The sequence below is a fragment of the Schistocerca cancellata genome, chromosome 2 (genome assembly GCF_023864275.1).
Source record: "Schistocerca cancellata isolate TAMUIC-IGC-003103 chromosome 2, iqSchCanc2.1, whole genome shotgun sequence".
NCBI classification, from domain to species: Eukaryota; Metazoa; Arthropoda; class Insecta; order Orthoptera; family Acrididae; genus Schistocerca; species Schistocerca cancellata.
This window is the reverse complement of record NC_064627.1, coordinates 341,507,720-341,531,664: the sequence shown is the minus strand read 5'-3', so window position 1 is coordinate 341,531,664 and position 23,945 is coordinate 341,507,720. Positions and strand designations below refer to the sequence as shown.

General features: G+C 36.6%; 1 protein-coding gene across 1 annotated transcript in view; it reads left to right on the top strand.

Moving 5' to 3' along the window:
- The window catches only part of LOC126161731 (transmembrane protein KIAA1109), a 493,460-nt gene that overhangs the window by 362,911 nt on the left and 106,604 nt on the right, over positions 1-23,945 (top strand). The window contains exons 60-66 of the mRNA XM_049917765.1: positions 690-936; positions 5,668-5,873; positions 9,617-9,742; positions 16,498-16,774; positions 19,955-20,154; positions 20,555-20,784; positions 21,423-21,569. Of these exons, the coding sequence (XP_049773722.1) occupies positions 690-936; positions 5,668-5,873; positions 9,617-9,742; positions 16,498-16,774; positions 19,955-20,154; positions 20,555-20,784; positions 21,423-21,569 (1,433 nt within the window). The remainder of the gene's footprint in view (positions 1-689; positions 937-5,667; positions 5,874-9,616; positions 9,743-16,497; positions 16,775-19,954; positions 20,155-20,554; positions 20,785-21,422; positions 21,570-23,945) is intronic.

The following is a 23,945-nucleotide window of genomic DNA, read 5'->3' as shown; positions in this document are numbered from 1 at the left end:
CTTTCTTCCCTGTTTATTGAATATATTGATTATTGTAACCATTCTGTGAATATATGTTTGACAGTATTACAATCAAAACATAACTTAAAAAAAAATTATTTTATTTAATTTTGTTTGCTTGTATGCATGTACATGTGTATTTTCTCTCTTTTGCATTCCCCATTTTTCTTTCTTCCTGTTATTTCCCCTAGTGAGGGCACACAGTGGCTAAGATGTTAGACTCAGATTTGGAAGAAATAGTTCCTGTCCCTATAGAGACATAGGTTCTGTTATTTCCCTAAATGACATCAGACATATACCAAAATAATAATTGAAACAAGGCCATATACAGTTTTGTGCCCAATCCTTGACCATTTTAGGTTGTAATCCTCTTAAATCTTATTATTATTGACAGTATACTATTTTCCTCAAATTTCTAGATAAAATAAATTGTTAATTTACATTCACCTTTAATTTTTCCTGAACACATCTTTTACTTAAGATCTTCTAGGTCAAAAGTTTATTGGAACTTACATACACAACTTCTTAGGGATAGTCGTTCTCAGAAATCCTACAGATCTTTCGTAAGGAAATTTATGTTTTATTTTCTCTGTGTGCATTTCATTATTGATGATGTCTTAATATTAAAAAAAAAAAAAAACCAAAGAGACTTACATTATTTTCTCACATATTTCTTTAATCTATTACAGCGTATTCAGTTAACAGCAACCACACCAACTAACTCTGCTGTTCGCCTTGAGACAGGAGCTGTGGAATTCCAACTGTCTAACAGAGTACAAAATGTCTCGGGTGCTGCTCAACCAAATCCTTACATGAAAATATTTGGAAAGGCACAGGTTGATGTCAATTTGAGTCTAGGGCAGCTTCTGAAAAATGTCATGTTTGAAGAGGCAGAACCCGAATTTCAACAGTATGCCTTCTTCAAGACAAGAATAGGTACACCATTTCATATAAATAAGATCTTAACCTTTTATCATGTACTAATATGAGGATCATCCTTCCAGAAATCATTGCTACCCTCCCAAAGTGACAGACTGGCGCCCATCTAATCAGTGAAATATTCTTGTGCTTCCTTATGCTAGTCCTTCTTTCAGCTTTCAATGGCTGCTTCATAACTCTGACATCTAAATCACTGCTCCCCCCCCCCCCCCCCCCCCAATTCCAGATTTTCTTAATCTGGCACCAGGCAGCCAGAGACAGTGATCCTCTGGATTAGGTAGTGGAGTACTGTCCTTGGATCACATCCTTCACACTTGATGTACACTTACACTTTCCTCTCTGCATCTCCCTCTTCTTCTGTTGTAAACACCCCCCCCCCCCCCATTTCCCGCTCTCATCTCATTCCTCCATTACATCACATGCCACTTCAAAATTCCCTTGCCTATTCTGATGAATGCATCATTCCTGCCATGTTGTCATGCAGCTTCTTCCTCCAAGCTATCATCCTCCCTCCTGGCTGCCTTGCTGCTCTCACGCACTCCATCCAACGTAGCCTCTTGCCCCAATCAGTCAGCAGCACTGTACCATTGTAGTCGGGTGTGACATTGTTGCCATACATGTGTATGTGAGTGTTCCTTTTGTTACTTTGCTCTGAAGAAGAACATTGTTAAAAAATTCAGCAACATTTTCAGTCTTGTTTAAGTGCCGACAGATTCTTAGTGCCTCAGCTGTATGGTGAGTTATAACCTTTACTTCTTCCATTACTTTTATTCCCCCTAATACTTTCCAGTATCATAAAAAATCTAGGGATTATTAGAAATTATGCAAAATATTTTATGGTCATTGATAGTCACCTTTGTATCCTTGAATAAGCTGTAACAATTATTTCTGAAAGAGGAGTCATTTGTGTTGAACTTACAGGCCACACATGTTTGAAACTGGACATGGAATGTATTTCTTTTCAAACTTTTTAAGATATCTGTGGAGTAAGGAAAGTTCTGGTAGAATGTGAAAGGAGACCATTCATCCAATAGAAGAAGCTTGAGGCATCAACAGGCACACAAAAAAGAATGAAAACTTTGTTAGCTTTCGGACGAATCCTTTATCAAGTGAGAGACATACATATGCATATCCACATGGTCGTCCCTCCCCCCCCCCCCCCCCCCCCACACACACACACACACACACTCTTCTCTAGCATAGTGTGTTAAAGGATTCATCTGAAAGCTAGGAAATGTTTCACCCTTTTTTATGTGCCTGTTGACAGCTTAACACTTTTACTATTTGGTGACTGGTCTCCTTTGCTCCTAATTATTTGCTTTTTAAGATGTCTCTTAATCAAGAAAAAGAGTCCCTAAAATGTTTGAAACGTTTGAAGCTTTAAAGAAATAAGAATTAATATTTGTGTTTATTGTAATATAAGATTTATTTGTTCAGAGTGTCTTTAGGTATTATATTATGATGTTTTGTATTGATAGAGCCCTAAAATGTTACACATCTTTGTACAGCTACGAATTTTTGCTGCAGTTAATAGACTACCAATTTAGTATTAAGTTATCTTACAGTCGCCTGAGTCACTATTTTTGTAAAAATATCCGAAACAGTCTTCTTTTCTTATTTTATTCTGTTTTTGTCTTTGCCTTGATATTTATCATCATTACTTCTTAACTTGAACGATTTTGTATTTCTTGTGCTTAAAATTTTCCTTTTAATTCTTCTCCATAATACCCATTGCCATTTTGTAATGTGTTTTTTTTTTATTTCTGTTTTAGTATATCCTTCTATCCCTGACAGATTTTACTAACCCATTGTCTTAAATTGTTTCTTGTAGATGCTGCTCTTGAATTTTAACCTTTTCTATTTGACCTTTGACTCTTACTAAAAATTATGGTGCACTTTTATGTTAGGAAAAAATTTAGTCAGTTTTTGCAGTGGAGATCTTTAAACCTGCTCAACAGGCTATCTGTTCCAGGAGACTGACATGTATTTCTATATCTGCTATATTTTCCATGTAGTACAACTGGTTATCGCTGCTATTACTGTTTATGTATTCCACCTCTCGTTCTTCTTTTCTTCTTCTTATTCTGTTTCAGTTTAGCTGTGAAATGTTCATATTATGTCTCTCTGTTTTCATCATGACCTCTCTTATCACTAATTGAACCTTTACTGATTTGTACTACAATGTGCAATTTCTCTGAAATCAAGTCAGGCCTAATTGGATTTCACAGCTGCATCTCTCATATTGTTTCTGAGCATTGTCTTAAATTTTCTTTCACAAATTTGTTCTCTTTCAAAACAAAACAAAACAAAACAAAAATACTTCCTGCACAAATAATGAAATATTTGGCTTAGCATATTAATACATACTATTATAACCTGATTATTAGTAAATCAAATCCCCATGTACAAAATAGCTTCAAATGTCTGGTTGCTTTACAAGTGAGTCAGTGTGTTAAATATTTGCCTTTAGTTTAGGAAAGGTTTGAAATTATGCTTGAAGTACTAAGTGCTCTCATGACTTGTGCTCCATTTTAAGTAAAAGTTAGTGTTAACACTTCTCAATGTTTATGATGTCACATTTCCTTAACTCTGTGTTGTACGGTGGTATAATTTTGCAGTTACATTCAGAGGTATATGTGGATACTCTCTGAATGTGTTGCAAACAAATTTAGTAGCAAAGAAGTATTAAATTAAAACATCATGCTGAAGTTTGACTGCATGAATAGCAAAATTGTAGTAAATTACGAACCTTTTTCCTGTTATGATTTTGTGAGGTTGTCAGCAAGGAAAAGTTTCTTAAAGGTTTCAAATTGTGTGTAAAGTTTGTTGGAAAACGCTAAGTGCTCTCATTCTTAAACACAGGATGAATGAAAGCTGGGTATTTGCACTCTTGTCAGTTACATTGCCTCAAGACAGACACACATTTTCTAACTGTAATACTTGTCTTATTACATTAAACTTTTAACATAAAATTATACGTGTTAATGAGTAGATTATGACAGTATTTTAAATTTTTAAATTTGGTTGATAATGGTGTAAAATATTGAAAATCGGATTTATGTTCTTCCTATGCTGCAACTGGTGCCAGGTGCTGGGATTGTGTTTAGTAATATAGATCTGATTTTCAGCTTAGAACTCTGTCCTTGTGCTATGACAAGTTTTGTAGATTTCTGTCAAGTCAGTGGTAGTGCGTAAGCAGTTTAGTGTAGATGTGGTCATGTATTTTGTGGGAACATAGTGTCTGTGGACTTATGCGAAAGTGATTAAACTTGATCATGAATTATGTGGGAATATATTGTGTGTGACCTTACACAATATCTGTCTATACAGCAAATATTTTCAGTTAATGGTGATCACCCATTAGAGTACATCTGTGTTCATCCATCCATCCATCCATTGTGTTCCATGGAGTCTATTGAAAAAGATAACATTCAGGGGTGTAGTATGAGTCAAGTTATGTATTAACAAAAGACAAGCAAATCACAGAATCTTAGTCTCTACACTGTATTAACAATAAATGGCCACTGTACTGCTTAATGCTATTTGTGCTTATGGCAACTAAATTTAATCAAGTAAATTAAAAAGAAAGCCTACCTGCCATGTAGCTAACAGAACATTTCTGTCTTTGAATCTAGATACTCAGATAACTTTTTGAAATAATGACTAATTATTGTTTAGAAAGCGGTGAAATTATTAAAATTGGACAAAGCTCCAAGACCCGATGGAATACCCATCAGATTCTGTGCCGAATTTGTGTTTGAGTTAGTCCTTCTTTTAATACTACCTATCATAGATTATTCAAACAAAAAATGCTGCCCTGTAATTGGAATAACAGCTCATGCCTGTTGTCAGGTAGGTGGTAGAAGTAATCCACAAAACTAGTGTCCAATATCCTTGACACTGATTTGTTGTAGACTCCTAGAACATATTCTGACCTCAAACATAATTAGGTATATCAAACAGAATGGATTTCGAAAATGTCAGTCACGTGAAACACAGCTTACATCCTTCTCATAAGACATGCTGAAGGCTTTGTGTCAAGACAGTCAGTTAAAAGAGCATTTGACTTAGTGCCACACCTACGCTTCTATCAAAACAAAATTTGTGACTGTATTGAGGATTTCTTGTTATTTTGGATGAACGGTCATCAACAGGTGTAGAAATAACTTCGAATTTGCTCCAGGGAAGTGTGTAGCCTTTTTTATATTACTATCCGTGACTCAGTACTTCAACTAATTTGTAAGCTGAAGAGACCAGAATGATTAAGTACCTGATTACCATATTGTTTGAAACCTACTGGTGGTTGACAGAAAAATTCATTTGTTTATATTTTGCAGTATGTGACCTGCTTGTTCAGTTGTTTACGTATAGGATTAATAAACCAAGTAGATAATTGTCTGTGTGAAAAATTTGCTCCATGTTTTCGATACCATGCTAAAACGTGCTCTCCGCTATATTATTGGTGCACGAAATGGAGAAAGGTGAGAGAGCTAAAACCTTTCAAAAGTACTATGATAATAAAATCAGACTTCTTGATTAACAGTTGCTTTATCTTTTTATCTCTTTGTTTTTGTCTGGAGCTCATTTTTAATGTACTCTCCATAAAGATAAAGTGACTGACATGTATTCATGATACATAGCTAAAGTAATTTAACCACCTAAAGAATATAATATATGGTTATAAACGGTGTTCTTATTGTGTAACAACACAATTTATCATACTTGCAGGCCTGAGGAATGCATTCCAGGATGAAATGGTTCAAGGGGAGGACAAGGAGATGGTACTGATCACCCTTAGACGACCACTTATCTACATTCAACCTATAGCTGTGGATAAAGCAATTCTTGTATGGCTGAATTACAAAAATGCTTACGAATACTGGAATGAACAGAGATCAAATCTTAACAAGGAAGTACTTACAGCCACACAGCAGGTTCGCATTTACAGAATAGCACTTTATCATAGACAACCATGTAGTATTGTTCTTAGACAATGATTTAGTCTTGACATTTAAACTGGACATTTCCAGATTGTTACTGCATATATACTTCAAAATTTGATGCTCTCTTTTTATGTTTAGAAGCTGCAAGAAAAGGTTTATGTATTCATTTGCTTTTACATAGTGCAGTAATAGGTGAGCTTTCTATACAATGAAACTAAAAAGAAATCATGTAATTAATATTATTTATAGAATATTAGCAGTAATGTATACACTTGGGCAATTCTGATGCACTTAAAAATTCATCATTGTCTGAAATTAAATTAGTAATTCACTCAGCAAATTAAAAAAAAAGAAAATAAAAGGTTGTTTGACAAATTGTTTGATCTTGTATGATGACCTTAAAGTGTTTGCATTATATCAACTTTTGAACTTTAATTAGCAGATGAATGTGTACATTTCTTTGTTATTAGACGGTAGGTCCCACAACTGAATTCTGCTTTGCATTACACTGCATTTATCTTAATTATAAACCATTCAACTGGTGACACCAGAACATCGAGCACACATATGTCATTGTGTTTATGCCCTTTTTATTTTGTAAACACATTCCTACAAAAATTATCGTTAGGAATTGGGCTTTGCCAGATGATTTGCAATACCAGTAACTGAAATCTGAGTACATTTTCAGTAATTATATACAGAAAGTAAATCTGCTTCAAATTGTGCCCAATAAAATAGTTCATCTGGATGGAGTTCACCACAAAACAGCATTTATTAAGTAATTTTGCATTTTTGCAATTTGAGGCAGAATTTTCATCTATATTTGTGTTTATTGCAAATTTCTCAAATCCTTATAAATAACTGTAACATGCTTAGTCTGTCACATCTGTGTGTATACATGCTGTTGTGACCAATCAAATCGAGGTTGATCCCTTGCCTTATCAATGAGTCTCTGCCATTTTATGCAACAAATGTAATGCTTGTAGGCCTACGTTTTAACTCCTTTTCCAACTGTATTTCATCCATAAATGCCCACAGCAATACCCAGCCTCATTTAAATTCTCCATATAAAATGGACTCCCATTCTCTGTAAAACTTTTACCCACTCAGGATGTGGTATTCTTACAACAGTGAAGGTCCTTTTAAAGTAAATTTACCCATGACTGTTGTCTCAAGTAGGTGTCTTTGAAATTTCAGGTCATGAAGTGCGTCTAACATGTTTTTGAAGCTTTGTAGCAAGTGTGTCCTTCATGCAGTGGGTCATACCAACAGATTAAAATACTCAGAAGTAAGATTGCTCTGTAGAATAAAAGGCAATAAACATTGAGCAATATCCTCTCATGGATATTCTCAAAGATATTTAAAAATACCGTATGTTTAAGAGTGGTCATTCTACAGAATTTTTTAACTAATTTACATTAATTTGCAGGGATGATTTAAATGCAGAAGGCAGTAGTTGTTTACACTTTTGTTCATGGAGCAAATTGCTCATATGAAGCCATAAAGTCAGACAATTCATTAGTATTTAATGAATATATTTGATTGTATGGAATACATTGAAACATTGTGTTAACACTACAAATTCTTAATGCTAAAAGCTACTTTTTTCTTTGCAAGTAAAGTGAGTACATTATCAAGACCAAGTTAAGATGTCATTAATGTGTAAACACTCAACTGACAACAAAGTTTTGTAGTTTGCTCAGTTTCTTTTAACTGAAATATGCATGAGTGATGTGAAAATAAATAGAAATGCCAATACTATAACAATTTGGACAGTGTGACAGTAAAGTCTGCATTCTATGCCACAAATGTTTGTACTACTTAAACAATTCCTAAGAGACTTATCAAGAGGGAATCTAGTTGAGAATACTTTTAAAATACGAGGAGATGAAATAGCCAGCCAGTATTTAACTTCAGGAGGTGAAATTCCAGTACTCCTGATAGATACATTAAAAGTAGAAAACAGGTGTGTCCTTTAAGGCTGAGGTCAGAGTAGCTTGCGCTTTCTTTCAAATCATCCCAGACGTGTTCCTCTTTTCTTTGTGACAAAGAAACCAACAGTTCTCAATGCAAGGTATAGAGTCTTATATTTGTAACATACCTGACAGCGGTACTGGAGTTCACCTCTTGAAGATAAGTACTGGCCAGTCATTCTATATCCACAATGAACTTCCTGTAATACCAAATAATGGACATGTCAGATCTGGCCTAAATGATTTGTTAGGTTCAGTGCACTGTTTATTTACAATTATAGGTTTTAGGAAAGATAAGTGATACATTAAAAGACATATACACCCACCAAGTTCATGGCACGCATCCAAATGATAATCCAGTTCCATCCATATGTTCACTATCATGTTTCTATCAGTGTCCATTATGGCAGCAGTTCCTGCAGTGTTCCTGCAATGCTCCTGCAGTGCTTGCAGCATTGTTTGCATTGGTGGCACATAAACTTTGTTGTTCATAAGACATGGTGTGAGATTTGGTGACATGGGGGCCATAGCAACAGAGGAATGTCACCTAGAGCTACACGCCCTACCCAGCATTGTGGCAGTTCATGAATGCATGGAAATTATGCTCCAGTAAGGTGGAACCCTGTCTGTTGAAGAATGAAAGTTGAGGAGTCAGCAGACAGTTGTGGCGGCAGCCACAGCTGGAACATGACCAGGTAGACAGAACCTGTCACCAACTGCTCAATGAAGAAAAAAGTGCCATACACCTCGTTACTGAATATCAGTGTCTTCACAGAGTCATAATTATCTTCTGTAGCTTGCTGTACTTAGGCACAAAACTCCAGTTGATGGGCATAATCATCTGGAGTCAGGTGTTGTAACAGTTATAAATGGTATGGTTTGAAATGCAAACACTGCCACAAAACATTCCACGCTGTTTTCTGCAGAATTTCCAGTTGACAGCTTGCACAAACAGTTGATTTTTGTGGTCTGCACTCTGAGCTCTGTTACATGTTGTCTCCCCCATACTTTTACCTTTACGGAGACAACCAGTATCACAAAACTAGGAAAAATAAACACAAAATGCTTTGGTGACCAGTTGCAAGGTTTTCGTTATTTGCATATGAGTGTATTCTGAATGCATGTAACTGATGGAACACTTCACATATTCTAACACAAAAATCCCTTCACCTGATCTTGTAGAGAACTGTCAGAGGCCTGCTATCTAGAGTGCACATGAAGCATGAGATGGACTTTTTAAACTTGATGAATGTATCTTTCTTTTCATGTATCACCCCTCTTTGTACATTGTACACTTGTCAATAAACAGTGCTTTGAAACCCTGTATATACCGAGCGAGGTGGCGCAGTGGTTAGACACTGGACTCGCATTCGGGAGGACGACGGTTCAATCCCGCATCCGGCCATCCTGATTTAAGTTTTCCGTGATTTCCCTAAATCGCTCCAGGCAAATGCCGGGATGGTTCCTTTGAAAGGGCACGGCCGACTTCCTACTCGTCCTTCCCTAATCCGATGAGACCGATGACCTCGCTGTCTGGTCTCCTTCCCCAAAACAACCAACCAACCAAACCCTGTATATCTTGTGACAAGGAGCAGGTCAGACAAAGTTAGTAAATAGGTATTATACTTTATTAGAGATAGAGCTACAGTCTCTATCCATGTTGCTCTCACTTGTTTGTTTCTTTGTTTAGAACATATGTTGCTTAAATTGTAAGTTTTATCTTGGTGCAAACAGCGTGTAATGCCTGGCTGCTGTTTTCAGGTTTTTGAAAAAGTGCCTTTTGGACAACTGACAAGTCAGCTAAGCACTCCGCATTTGGGCACACTATTTTTGCAACTAACTGTTGATGACATGGGTATTTGCCTGCCATTAAATCCATTACCTTTGGTAAGTAAACTTTAGTTCAAAGAAAAGAGTCATTGTGTTGTGACTATTATTTCGAGATATACGTGCCCCAGGAAAAACCTGGGAATTTTTTTGTCTGAGAGAAATCTGGGAAAAGCTCAGGAATTTTTTAGAATTTTTCATTGTTTTAGTTTTCAGATGAACTGTTGTAATTTTGAATGGTAATTTTGACTGGTAAGAATTGATACTCTAAAAAAGAATATTACTTTGGCCCACTACTGCGGAATAATACTGCAGCAATAAAACATAATCAACAGAATAATACCAAGATAAATATTCAGCTGCTGCAATTTAAGCTGATGCTTTTAGCATACCGCCTAACCACACCTTGAGATAAACAGCAAAAAAATTTTGGCGACCTATATTAATTGTGAGAGCTTAACTTTTCTTGTGGTTATACTATATGTGTATTAATTTAAACCATTAACTTTTTCTCTTCATGTGTATGTGCTAATTAATGATGATGATGTAATTGGCTGACTGCATAATGTGTCCTATGCTTTGAATATCTGCTGTTATTGGCTGGTGAGATATGAGCTATGATTGGCTGATAAAAAGAAGTTTCAGTCTCGATTTCAGTACCTTGGAAATCACCATGCTGTAATAGGTGGAATTCGTGATTATTCTTTTGTAAAACGAAAATGTTGACGAACATCAAAGATCTTTCAAAAATGCATCCTTTTTTTGCTGGGTTGCATTTCCTAAAATGCTTACTCATGTGCTGTTAAAATAGAGACTTATTTACTAAGAGACATTGCTGCTTTTCACACAGGCAACAGAAATCTTTAATCATTGAATCTGTATGTGTAGATAATGTATAGCAGTTGTTAATATCTGTTTTTAATTTTCTTTTGAATTTGAAAGGCCTCCTGATTTCTTGCCTTATATCTGTTTGGAAATTGTTGAAGATGTTGAACATTAGACAGTAGAGCCATGCCCTGAGCCCTAGATGAGGACGGACAGCCTACATGAAAATTGTTTTTGTGTTTCATTTTGTAGTTACATAAATCAAAGTTCAATTGAAACTGATTTTAATTATTAGGACAAACATCCATTGAGGAATAAATGAATTGTGGTGTTTGAAGAGACATCTGATAGGTGTGTGATTATCTAATGCATGCTATTTCTGACTGCTAACTTTTCCCTGAATGATTATTTTTTACTTTTGGTAAGTTACTCTCGAAATAACATTGTAAGGCATCACTGAGTTTAAGTATTACAAATAAACTAGTGACCTTACCTTGCAATCAACAAATCGACTGATGCTTTGAAGGGTACAAGAAGTCTTTTGTTTAATTTATTTGTTTGCTGAATGTATTTTAGATTCTTAGTTAACCAGGCTTCAATGCATTTTACAGATTGTGCTACACTTAGTTTACGACCATTAATATGTATTATTGTCAACAGATAATCAGTTTTCCCTGTTCTGCTACTGGTATGGTTGAGTTTGTGCCCTTGATTAGTATGCCTATGCCATCAGCAGCTATTAAAGTTTTTTTGAATTGTTCTGAAAAATCTCTGAATAGTCATTTACATAGGTTTAAAACAGCAATGAACTCTGCACCACATAGAAGTATATGCCCACAGAGTCAGAGGCCAAGGCAAGGTCATAGACTACATCAATAGGACTGCTTTTCTCTTCGAAAGATGCTTTACAGAAGACAATGGAGAGATATTTACAAAGACATACCGTATTTACTCGAATCTAAGCCGCACTCGAATCTAAGCCGCACCTGAAAAATGAGACTCGAAATAAAGGAAAAAAAAAAATTCCCGAATCTAAGCCGCACCTGAAATTTGAGACTCGAAATTCAAGGGGAGAGAAAAGTTTTAGGCCGCATCTCCAAATCGAAACAAAGTTGGTCCCTTGTAATATGATAGACAATTTAGGTCGAATGAATGACGATACAGCTACAGTAGTTTGGTTCGAGTTGTAAGCTTAGCAGTTAAGCTTTACCACGTAGCCATTGCTATGCGTCAGGCGCTCCGTCCGTATTTATACAGATACCCTTCCTTTTTCACGTGCTTCGTCCGGTTTGAATCGATTGCTTATTTTGCTTTGATCTGATAAATGCCGTTTCCTTTGTTATAGGTGTTTGCGTCACTCTTAAGCTGAAAATGCATTACTGCACTGTGTCATGCATTGTTTGTCGCATTCTGATAGTGCGTGTTTACGGCCAGTCGCGGCTCGCGCATGGCTTGCTTTTGTGCGCGCTACCGCCGCGTACAATTTAAAAAAAAAAAAAAAGAAAGAAAGAAAGAAAAGAGAGAGAGAGAGAGAGAGGAATCGTCTCATTAGCGAAACAATGACAAGAGACTGCTATTTGTTGTTACTTACACTGCTGCTTTCTTTGATAATGATCAACAAGAATCAAATAATAGACTGCGTATGATAGAACATGTTCTGAACGAGAGTTTGTGAAAATTTTTCTCCGTTTGAAAATCTTTGCGGCCGGTTCTTTATTACATCAAATTCTGCACAGAAATTACAGTCATCTTAGATTTAAAAATCTAGTCACTTGCCGTGCTTCATTTCTGACTGTATCACTATTAGACATAAGAATAATACGAATATAAACATGACATGATATGTATATTCTTCCACGTTTGCTGTTGTCTCACTCTATAGTTTCGTAGTTTATTAGGCAGACAGGATTTAAATGAGATAGCAGCAAACACGAAAGAATACATGGCAAAATGTTTATATTCGTATTATTCTTATGGTGAAGAGAATACTGTATGTGATTCAAATTTCATCAGGTTCCTATTAGCAACCATCTCTTCTCACAGATAGGAAAAAATTCAGAACGTAGAGTTGGCCATATTGACAAACATCCCAAACAGTCTTGCCAGTCCGATTTTCGTAGTACACTGAAATTGTGCTACATTCGAAGATGAACAATACGGAATTTGTATTTACTTCGTTGGATAATGTATGAAAATGCAGTGGTCGAAACTCGCGGAGGAGAAAAAAAATCTCGTCTTCCACTTTTTTTTAAAAAAAATTATTTACTGACGCAGAGGTTTTGGCGCCAGTATTTATCTTTGTGCCTACAAAGTATGCTTGCGTAGTGCTACATGTATTCGCCGGCAGAAGTTAGTTGTGGCGGCATGTACGAACATTTTTCATAACTTCCGCTAGCTTTGCACTCGATTCTAAGCCGCAGGCGGTTTTTTGGATTACGAAAACCGGAAAAAAAGTGCGGCTTAGATTCGAGTAAATACGGTACTCTGAGAAATTTGTCAGTATTTTGTTATATACCATTGTCTCAATTTTTTAAGGACTGGATGAGCAGAAATGTAATCTGTAGTTAGAGTTGATTTACCTGTCTCTGTTTTTATTGAATTACTGTATATGACTATTGCATATTCTATAGAAATGCATTGAGTCATTGACTAATTTCAAGATTAGCTCAATGAGTGCTCTTCCAAATCATTAAAAGGTGTCAATACTGTGATAGAAACATACAGTTGGCTCTCAGTACTGTAAACTTGTTTGCCAAGATACTTTCGATATTTATTAACAGGTACAACGTTTGTCGTCATTGTCACAATTTAGTGGCCAGTCATTTCAGTAGGCCAATATAAGCTGATTCATCTTGTTATCATGTGACATGTGGATAATGAAAGTGTTGAGTGATAAAAGTTACTCACTTAGATGGCTATAATAGACCATGTGATTTATGTTTTCTACAATTGTTTGGCATGCTTCCTGTAAAAAGTAGACAATACTCAATCTCACTTATCTGCAATGTTGTAGGTGCCAGGGACTCCTAGCAATTATTCAGTGTTCCACAGCAACAGTTACTTCTTCACAGTAAAAAATATGTAGGTTGAATTTGAGTGGCCCCTGTATAAGGCATTTCCAATACACACTGTTTAGAGGTTTTGTGTTTAAGTTGCCTGAGATACAATCTCGCAGAATGCTGCCAGATACCAATATGAGTGGAACAGCTGTGGAAACAGAATTACGCTTCTTCTTTGGACAACAAACAGAATTTCACACAAACGGCCTGGATGACTGTTAATAGACCATGGAGAAAAAAGCTCATGGAAATCTTAGTTTAGACAAAGTCCAAAATAAACTGTTCATGTGGGAACTCTAACAGTACTTCAGGCAGAAGGCCTGGTAATGGAGATACAAAAGCTATGAACTAAGGTTCACAACTGTTTCCTGACAATGAAGCATAAGAGGATCATACCACCAACAGATAACAGTAGTTTTTCTGTCAATGCTTAGTGTAACAAAAGAGAAGCAAGTCTCAAAAATGTAATCCATAGCTTGATTAACAATAAATTATCACCTTATTGGTTAAAGCTATCTGTATTTATGTCAGTTAGATAAGAGCAAATTGGCCATTTTACACTTAAGACGGTCCCAATGAGAAAGTTTCTAAGTTTGGTGAAGCTGAATAAAGATGAAAGATGATTGGTGAGTTGTTCATGAAGTAACAGTAAAAACTTCCCACACAATTGTTTGTCACAGTCAAAACACACAAAAAATAAACTGTTACTCATCTGACTGATGAGGTATTTTTCCACCTCTGTGGGTACAGTCAGTCAGCATTTTGTTAAAGTTGCGAGTATGCAGTTCAGTTGTCAATAAATTTTGTGAAGTTGGAAACTGTTATATTCTTTCATCAAATGAACTCCAGGCCAAGTTAAGTTAATTTAAGTATCGTTCAAGAATATAGCATCATTACAAATGGTGGAGTTGAGCTGGGATTAATGTTTGCAATGTGGAACTATGTTTAATAAGTGACTGTTTCAGGTGAACATAAGACTGCCAAAATAAAAATAAAAATTAAAAAAAAAATTGCTTTGAAAAATTTTGTGTTATGGACGTACAGAACGAATGGATGTTGCCACATGGGAAGAGTTGGTGTGTGTAAAAAAAGAAAAAAAGAGAGAGGATAAAATTTTTGGACAACACTGTCAGCCATCAGATGAGTAAAGATGAACACAGAAATATCACATATCCGCCTCTCAATCACCACATTCGGACCATGCCTTCTTCTGTGTGACCATGTTGCAATATCCAGTGCAAGAAGGCTGTCTCGGACAGTAGTGACAGTATAGGGATGCCTCCAGAATGAGCTCCCGATTGAAGAAATGCGTAAGCATTCGGCACCTGGTCCGGGAAGCCCACTCAGAGTGAACTTGCTTCTCAGGGACTGTGCGCCGGCATAAGAACAGCCTTCAGTGCCAGGATACAGTCGGTTTTTGCATCCTGTTATGTTGTTGGCGTGAGAAAGAGGTCCATGGCACCAGCAACGTCTGCTGGCACTTTGGTTGCTGTCTGGTGGTTGAATGTGATGTGGCTGCCCTTGAATGTCTTCTGTAAGGAATCAGGCTGCCCGTGCAACTTAAGTGTCATGTATGTTGCAGGCAGATTATGAAGAAGACCAGTACTGCAGTAATCTTATACTGGGTGTCTCTCCCAATAGTCATTGGTCTCTTTTCATTTGGTATTTTGACAGATATTTGCAATTTCATTTTTGCAGTATATAGCTGGAGGCAGCACATACAAATACTGCTGATCATATCTTTCGTGCAGTACCCAGTCCGTCAGTGTGTTTCCCATTACAATCAAAATTATGCTTATAAGCAGAATTTCATGTACTCATTCAATAGAGTGAACCCGAAATTAGTCAATGCCTTATTCAGTTTAGAGATATGTATTACCAGAGACAATAAATCCATTGTTCATCATGTCTTCATTACCCGTATTGTGTGCTGCCCTGACCTGTACTGTTTGCTACCACCATGCAGCACAGATACTCAGTTGCTGCTGTAGAATTCATTGTTTTTCATGTTTTACTATCCCTGCTTATACATATTGCTAAACTGAGTATCACTTTAGACTAATTTGGGACTGCTCCACTGAGTGGGCATACAAAAGCTTTCTTTAATAATAATAATAATAATAATAATAATTATTATTATTATTATTATTATTATTATTATTATTATTATTATTATTATTATTATTATTATTAGTCACAGGAAACAAAGTGACATTGTTGAGCATCCCACGAGATTTGATGTGCAGTATTTATTTCAGCTGACTGTGTCTACACAAACACAAAAACAGATTTGAACATATCTGAAGAAACACAATAGAAAGGCCTCATAGGAGAGACACCCTATATGCCTAAAGAGTGTACGCAACTGGTGCTAGGAAAAAGTCCTCAATTTTCAGCAAGCCATTTTTCAGTTCCTTTAATTATCGAAACTTTAAGGATACTGTGCATGGTCAGTAGTTTTATGTCATTAAACCTCTGAAGTAAGGGGTGTGTGTGGGGGGGGGGGGGGGGGTACAATATTATATTAATATCTACTTGTTCAGTTTTGAATTTCTAAAGAATATGGTTGTAAAACTGACACTACAGCATAATTTTAAATCATCTGACACCTATCATTATGTTGTTTGTAATTCTGGCAGACCTTGACGAGTATGTAACTCTGTATAACACATCACATAGCTTTCTAAGGCCTAGAGTTCTTGCTAGTTTATGCTGGCCTTGCCATAGTTATCCTCTTCTTATACTTTCTCTCCTCATTCCAATCTTGTCCTATTGGAAAGAAGTAATCTTAAATTATATGTCATATACTTCATGTACAAGTACTAAGAATTTTCTCATTTGGTTATTGATAAAAAAATTTAAAATATTTGTCAGAAAACATTTATTGGAAAAGAAACCAATGTTTTATAATGCATATTCTTTATTTTATAGACGTCTTGGGGGATGAACCGCACATTGTACGATGGTGACTCAAGAGGAGCTGTAGTGGTGACTCTAGAAAGCACAAGCATTTCAGCTTGTAGCTCTGGTTCGCTTGTGAGCAAAGGGCGATTTGTGGGCTTGTGTCTTCGCTTTGCAGATGATTTTGAAACAAGCCTTGATGACTGGAAGCCTGATATGAGTGACAGCACTATAATGAATCTGTGTGTGGTGTCTGAGGGAACCTATGAAGTCTGCAGTCGCACAATTGCACAGAAACAAGGCAGTGGTATGACATCTTAAGCTTTTATTATGATAACACTAACTATTTTAATTCTTTCATTTCTTGTGTAACTTCTTTTGGCAACTGCAACTTTCTTAATGATGAAGAATGTTTCATATTTGATAGGCATTCCACAATGGCTGCACTGTTTCACAAACAAGTGATACATCTGATAAATATGATAAATCACCCTTAAGAAGTGTTTTTGTTCAAATCAGGTTTACTCACCACATAATTAACACATGAGCTAAATAGGGATTCTTGCATAATTTAAGTAAAACAAGACAACATTTCAAGGCTCATCATATGTTGGCAAATTGGTAAGACAACATGTTGGCCTCCCAAATAACACACAAAAGGAGACAAGTACTTTGCTACGTGATCAGTTCTTGTGACTTTTTTAATCTTACTGTACAGAGGAGGAGGAGGAGGAAATTAGTGTTTAACGTCCTGTCGACAACGAGGTCATTAGAGACGGAGCACAAGCTCGGATTAGGGAAGAATGTGGAAGGAAATCGGCCGTGCCCTTTCAAAGGAACCATCCCGGAAAACCTAAATCAGGATGGCTGGACATGGTACTGTACAGAAACGCAGAGACCTTAGAAGAGATAATTACAGTGATGTAAATTTTTGAAGTGAAATTTTTGTAGAAATGTTTACATAACTGCACTGCTCTTTCCAAAAACATTTTAATGCCATGAAAAAGACATAATTTTATGTAAGCAATGTCTCGCTACAAAAAGAAGTTAAAAGTATTAGCTGTACTACAAAGTATTCATTCCTTTGTGTCGAACCCTTGTTTTCATGTATTTAATTCATTATAAAATATTATGGGTTTTCACATTGTATGGGTGCATGCTGTATAATGTTTTCAGTTTTATAGAGAGGATATCTAAGAAGGAATTCATTTTCACATCTAGAATTTTCTTCCTTTAAATTTTCCCTAAATATTCTAATATTTAACAGATGATGAAGTGATTGAAAAAGTAATGATGAGATAAAAGAAATTATTCAGTTTGTTAACATAGCTAAAAATTTGATTGTAATGGGGGAGTTGAATTCGATTGTTGGCAAAAGAAGAGGATAAAAAATTATAGGACATGGACTTGGAGGACAAGAATGAAAGGGATGGCCCCTCGTATTGTTCTGCACAGAGACATTTTCGTCATTGCAAATGCCTGCAAGTAGTAAAGAGAAATTTGGAAGAGGCATTAAAGTTAAGAGAAAGGAATTAACACTTTAAGATGTATCGATGGTCCTGTAATTTTGTCAGAGGCAGCAAACAATTTGGAAGATCAGCTGAACTGAATGGATAGTGTTTCTTATCACATTGCAGACTGATCCTGATTTACTTCTGTTTTGTGTGCCAACCATTATGAACAGATCTCAAGATAACTCATGTTCTCTACACACTATCTATAGATGCCATCTGCTGTGACATATTTTAACTACTTCATCTATTTAAGTGTTTACACCAGTAGCCAGTGTACCAAACTTTATTGCCTTCTTGTACTTTTTGCTTATGTATCATTTTGATTGTAGTTTGATATTTCATATAGTTACTATTCTCATCTGGAAGTTCCTCCTGCTTTTTGAGATGGCCTTATTGATAAAGCAGAAGGAAATGAATTGCTCTGATATACAGGTTGTCCCAAAATAATGTATACATTCTTTGAAACTGAACATCTCTTTAATGAAAGGGTTAGAAATACCATTTTAGTGGTGTTTGGTGCCTCATGGTCCAACTTGAGATGGTACATCAGGGTGTATATGACCCGGGATGACCGGGAGATCCAGAAAAAAACCAGGAATTTTTTCATCTGGGAGGAAAGTGGGAAAAACTCGGGAATTTTGTAGAATTCCGGGAATTTTTCGTTATTTTAGTTTTCAGTTAAATTTTTGTAATTTTGACTGGTAAGAATCGATACTCAAAAAAGGATATTACTGTAACCCGCTACTGCAAAATAATACTGCAACAATAAAACATGACTGAGGGAATAAAAACGAAAATAAAACATAAATTGCAAAGGAAATGTGCCATATAATAAACAAAACACCCGTGCTCATACAAGTGTTTGCCAACAGGAAAATGTGTCAAAGGCTTCAGGAAGACTATGCGATGCTTCATAACAACAAAGTGCCTCCGATGAGCGTGACGCCATCACTGTTTACATTAGATTCGATTTAACAGTTACGAGTGGGCTCATGCGCATGCGTAGTTGAATGATGTGTGAGTAGTACCTTCTCCCGTTTCTGGCTACAGAAATGTGGCTGTTGGCTGTGTAAGCAGTCACAGCAAGAGCAAGCAGCTAGATGCAACCAGGAAAAATTTTCCACAGCGCCCAAGCTGCCAGATTCACGTATGTGCAGTAGGCTCCGATCTATGAGGGGGGGGGGGATTCATATCCTTGAGGAGAAAATACCTTGTTTCACAAAGCGCCTAGCATCCAGCGCACGTTGGTCTATCGATTACTCATATGATTTTGATGCACATCCCTGTTGGTTTTTGAACACACTCTGTAAGTTGATTTCTGAATTAATCATAAGCCGCGTGTACTTTTGTAATGCAGCGTACATGTTGCTGCTCATCAAAAATCTTTCCAAAAGGAGTTTTCTTCCATGTGTTTCGTTTTCTAACGTGCCAGGAAATTCTACGCCCGTTAATAAAAATATAACCATTCAAAGGACTGGAGGCAGCACCCAAGTGTGTGTGCTGGCTACGCCAGTGCACAACTGAAGCATATAGTGTGTTGAAACAATAATAAAGGCTAATGCGCAACATTGATTCTGATTGTTATTTCAGTTCAACAGTAGTAACAATGTCTTTAGGGTAAATGATGTCTCTTCTCTTCTGTTTTTTTTCCTTTGTGTTATCTCATTTACTACAGCAAGTCCACAAGGATTGCGGGACTGGTGTGTTTATTTTCCTATGCTCTTTAGAGAAACGGTTTCAGAACTGAACATACTGCAAATCATAAAATGCCTTCAATGAGCTGTTTTCAGTTGTGAGCAGTGTTCCACATGAAGGAAAATAAGTAATTTGATCATTATTTATATATATAAAGTTCCCTAACGCCACTGTATGTGTAGTTGACAGTATATAATGCATTTATAGTGTAATCTATAACATCAGTTTAAACGTTTTTGAGAAGAAATTACATTTCCATCCTTTTTGTTTTGTTTCAGAAAATGCAAAATGGTTTTTAAATGTGCAGTGGCAAATGGAAGGTGTAGATATTCATCTTGACGTCAATGTTGGAAAACAGTTGTCAGCATTGGGACATACATTAACAATGCTCACAGGCTCACAAGAAGAAGATGAAGCAAATGCAACAAGCTATGACAGTGATGAAACTGATCAGGTTGATGGAAATACAGCTTCACTTGTAAGTCTTGACTCACTGTGAATCACTACATTTAAGATATGGTGTTCTCTCAATTTTAGCAAGTGAAAAAGTCATGAAGCCGAAGGGTGGAGAGGGGGCCTATTAGGTAGTTGATAGTGGATTTATGTTCAAGTAATGTGAGCTGATCAGCGGTATTACAAATAAGTATATAATTTTCGGAATTTCAGCAACTTCTGTGTTACTTTATTATTGATACACTGGTTGTTTAGCTTTTTTTCATAGGAGACTTACCAAGAACTTTGCTTTATTATTAAGCTTAATTAATCAAAATGGTTCTACTGTTGGAGGTTTATTTACTGTTGAGATAAGTATTTTACATGTAATTATTATGCACATATCTATTATAATTGTCAGCTCATATGTACTATCTTTCTTTTAGGAGAGCATAACTCTCAAGCGAAGTCGGAATTTAACTGACAGCTTGCCTGCATTTGTGTTCGACCCATCAATTGATGCCAAGAAAAGGTCGAAGTTAATAGAAAAGGAGATGAATGAGCAGGCAAAAATAATAAATGACTTAAGATCACTGGGTGCTTCTCATGGTACAATTGAACAAGAGATGAAAAGACTGCAAGAACTTGAAGCAATGGTTTTCAAGGATTTCAGAAGGTATGTAAGCAGACGTAATATGTGAAGACCTTATGTAGATTTTTTTGAGTCACTGAAGACTGTGTACCATTGGAATGTAAACTACACAATTCTATATTTTACCTCAATGAGAGTTTCTAGTGACTTACATAAAAGGCATTTCTTTCACATTATTCAGAATCATATCAAAGTTATATCCTGTATTTGCAGTAACTGTATTGATTAATTTTAGGTTATTATACTTTTTAAATTAAACTGTGGCCTGGACAATCAGTTAAGCTTCATGACATGTTTGTTTTTAACGTTGCAGTAGAAAACTATTTGAATCCACTTAGGTTTTGTAAATGGTTGAAAATGGAGCCTGATTGGTGTGTTTGGTTATTATCTATTTCCGCTCATTTTTTATCAGCACCATTCTACTCTGTCAACTGAGTTAGTTAGAGAAATCACTTTTTAATCATTAATTGAAAAAAACTATTTCTCACATTATGTCAGGGCCAATAAAAGAATAAGATAAAGATAATGAAAAATGGATGTTTAAAAGATGGGTAAATCAGTGTCAATACTTTTGCATCTAGCAAAATTTATTGTATTTCCAGATTTTGTATTGATGATAATAATAATAATTATTATTATTATTACAAATACCACTTTTACAGGGATATGATACAGAAGTTAAGGAGGCAGAGTGTGAAAGCATCATCAATTAAAGGTAAATTTGGTCTTGGGTCAAAAGCAAGTACCTACCGCTCTCGATCATTCATTGTTCCATCTCCTACACCAGAGCACCAGGTGGAGACAGACAGGTAATTTGTGAGCAGAAATAATTTTGAAATGTAACATTTTTAAATCAGTTTTTGCTGTTGTCATTATAAAGAAAGATGTGGAAGAAAAATAACATACTTCTGGAAGTGTCAGTGATGAGTGGAATAACTTGTCTGCCAATAATCAAAACATTGAGATGTCAGGGCTGCAATTGCATTAACAATTTGTACATCAATATACAGTTGTTCTATAAAACATTTTCAAAGAGGAACAACTGCAGATTTGGTTTAGACTTAAATAAATTATCAGTAGACTACACTGAAGTAGTATTATCAGGAATTTGTACAGAACATATTTTAATTCAGGAAATGTTGTAATGTTTGAGATATTCGCAGAGCAAGAAGTAACCATCCACCTACATTGAAAAAATAATTTTTAAGTAACAGATTTGTGTTCTCCTGTATCAATAAAATTGGGTAAAGTTCAGAAACATCACCCAGAACCCCGGATCAATGAAGACTTACCTTCTCATCCCGTCCGGTAAGTCTCAGTTGTTCCCCAGTTCTGGGTGACTTTTCTGAACTATACCCCTTTCCCCAAACCTCTCCTCTCCAGTCAATTTCCTTCATCCCTCTTCCTTCCGCTGGAAGCTTATGAAAGTTAAACTTTGTGTGTGTGTGTGTGTGTGTGTGTGTGTGTGTGTGTGTGTGTGTGTGTGTGTGTTCTCCTGGTGCTGCTTGGTGAGTAGATTTTTATCTGTCCGTTTACATTATACTGTCAGTAATGAATCAATAATCGTGTACACTTATTCCAAAGTAGTTGTTTCTGTCTACTGAACTTTTCTCAGAGCCTATTGATGATCAATTTGCACCAGTTGTACCACAATTTTCTTTATATGTGAGAAACATGGACTTTTATGAAAGGGTGTGAGAGACGGTGTTGTGTCCTCCTACACATACGGTGAACACTTACTAAAACAATGAGTTCAATAATGTTACATGACATAGCTAAATGACTGTGTAAAAGTCTGCAAACAGGCATGAAAAATAAAGCATTAGTGCTTGTTAGTAATAATTTTTTGTGTTAAGGTAAAAAAAATTTCTCCTTTCTGTATTTTTCTGTCACTTTCAGTGTTATTTTTTGCTGCTTGCAGTGTTATTTTTTGCCACTTTCAGTTTTTTTTGCTAGTTTGAAGTACCATTTATTCTTTATTTTTGTAGTGTCAATGAAGCCTGCAAACAATCAGACAAGCCATATTGATGAGTTTTATTACAATTAATCAAATACATTACTTAACTTTGTCACTCACACAGATGTGTTGCAAGCAAAGGGCAACATATGAAATAATTGAAGTGCCTAACATTGACACTGCTATCCACGTGGCTAATTGTGAAGCTGCTATTAAAGTGGGCCATTACCAGTCGGTTGCGGCGCTTATGTCCTCTTGACAGAGGGGTCGCTGTTGTCCTGGGGGGAAGTCCTGTCAGCGTGCGATTGGCTGAGTTCTTCTCCCATCCTTCTCTTCCCTGCCATTCCCAACTGGTGCGCCAGTGCTTGACTTTACACTGTAACATTCCTCCTCTCCCCCCCCTCCCCTCGAAGCAACAGACCGTCATTGTATATGGAGCATGACAACGGGAGGAGAGGCAGGACCATTAACGCCCTGTTGGACCGGAAGCTGTGGCTGCAGAGGACATCAGATTTACGGTTGTAGCCCATCATCTGGCCTTCGCTCTGGTGGAAGTGTCCCCTGGAAAACACTCGGAAGGGTAGGTGTCGGCCGCTGTGGCATGGGCGGGTCCAGCTCCATTGGTAGGACAAGAGAAGGCGAAGGTACCATCTCCATGAAGTCGTCCCACGGTGTTGTGATGACACCTTCAGGTGGCATCTGTGGCTGCACTGTCCTTGGGATCTGTGAATCTTGGTGAACAGATACAGAAGGATTACCATGCACATGTCAGTGGCAAATTTGATTATGATGTCGGCACTGCAATTCGTCTGGGCCTGAAGAAGCCACTTGCAACCTTCCTTTGGCACTAGATGCTGAGGAGTGTGGAGCAGATGGAGCAATGTCCGATGGCAGTTTCCATGAAGCAATTCCACCAGTGATGGTCCGTCTCGTGGGTGCTAATGATAGAAGGCAAGAAAAAGTTGCAGTGCTTGATCCCTGGTGTGTGCAATGTGAAGTTTGGCCATCTGCTGCTTAAAGGTTCTGACAAATTGTTCCGCTGTGCCACTCTATTGTGGATGGAGTTGTGCACTTGTTAGATGCTGTATGCCATTGCATTCACAGAATGTTTCAGATTTATTTGACGTGAACTGAGGACTGTTGTCCAACACTATGACTTCAGGCAAACCTTCAAGGCAAAAAATAGAGTACAACTCCTGAATTGTGCTGCGTGACACTACCAAGCTCA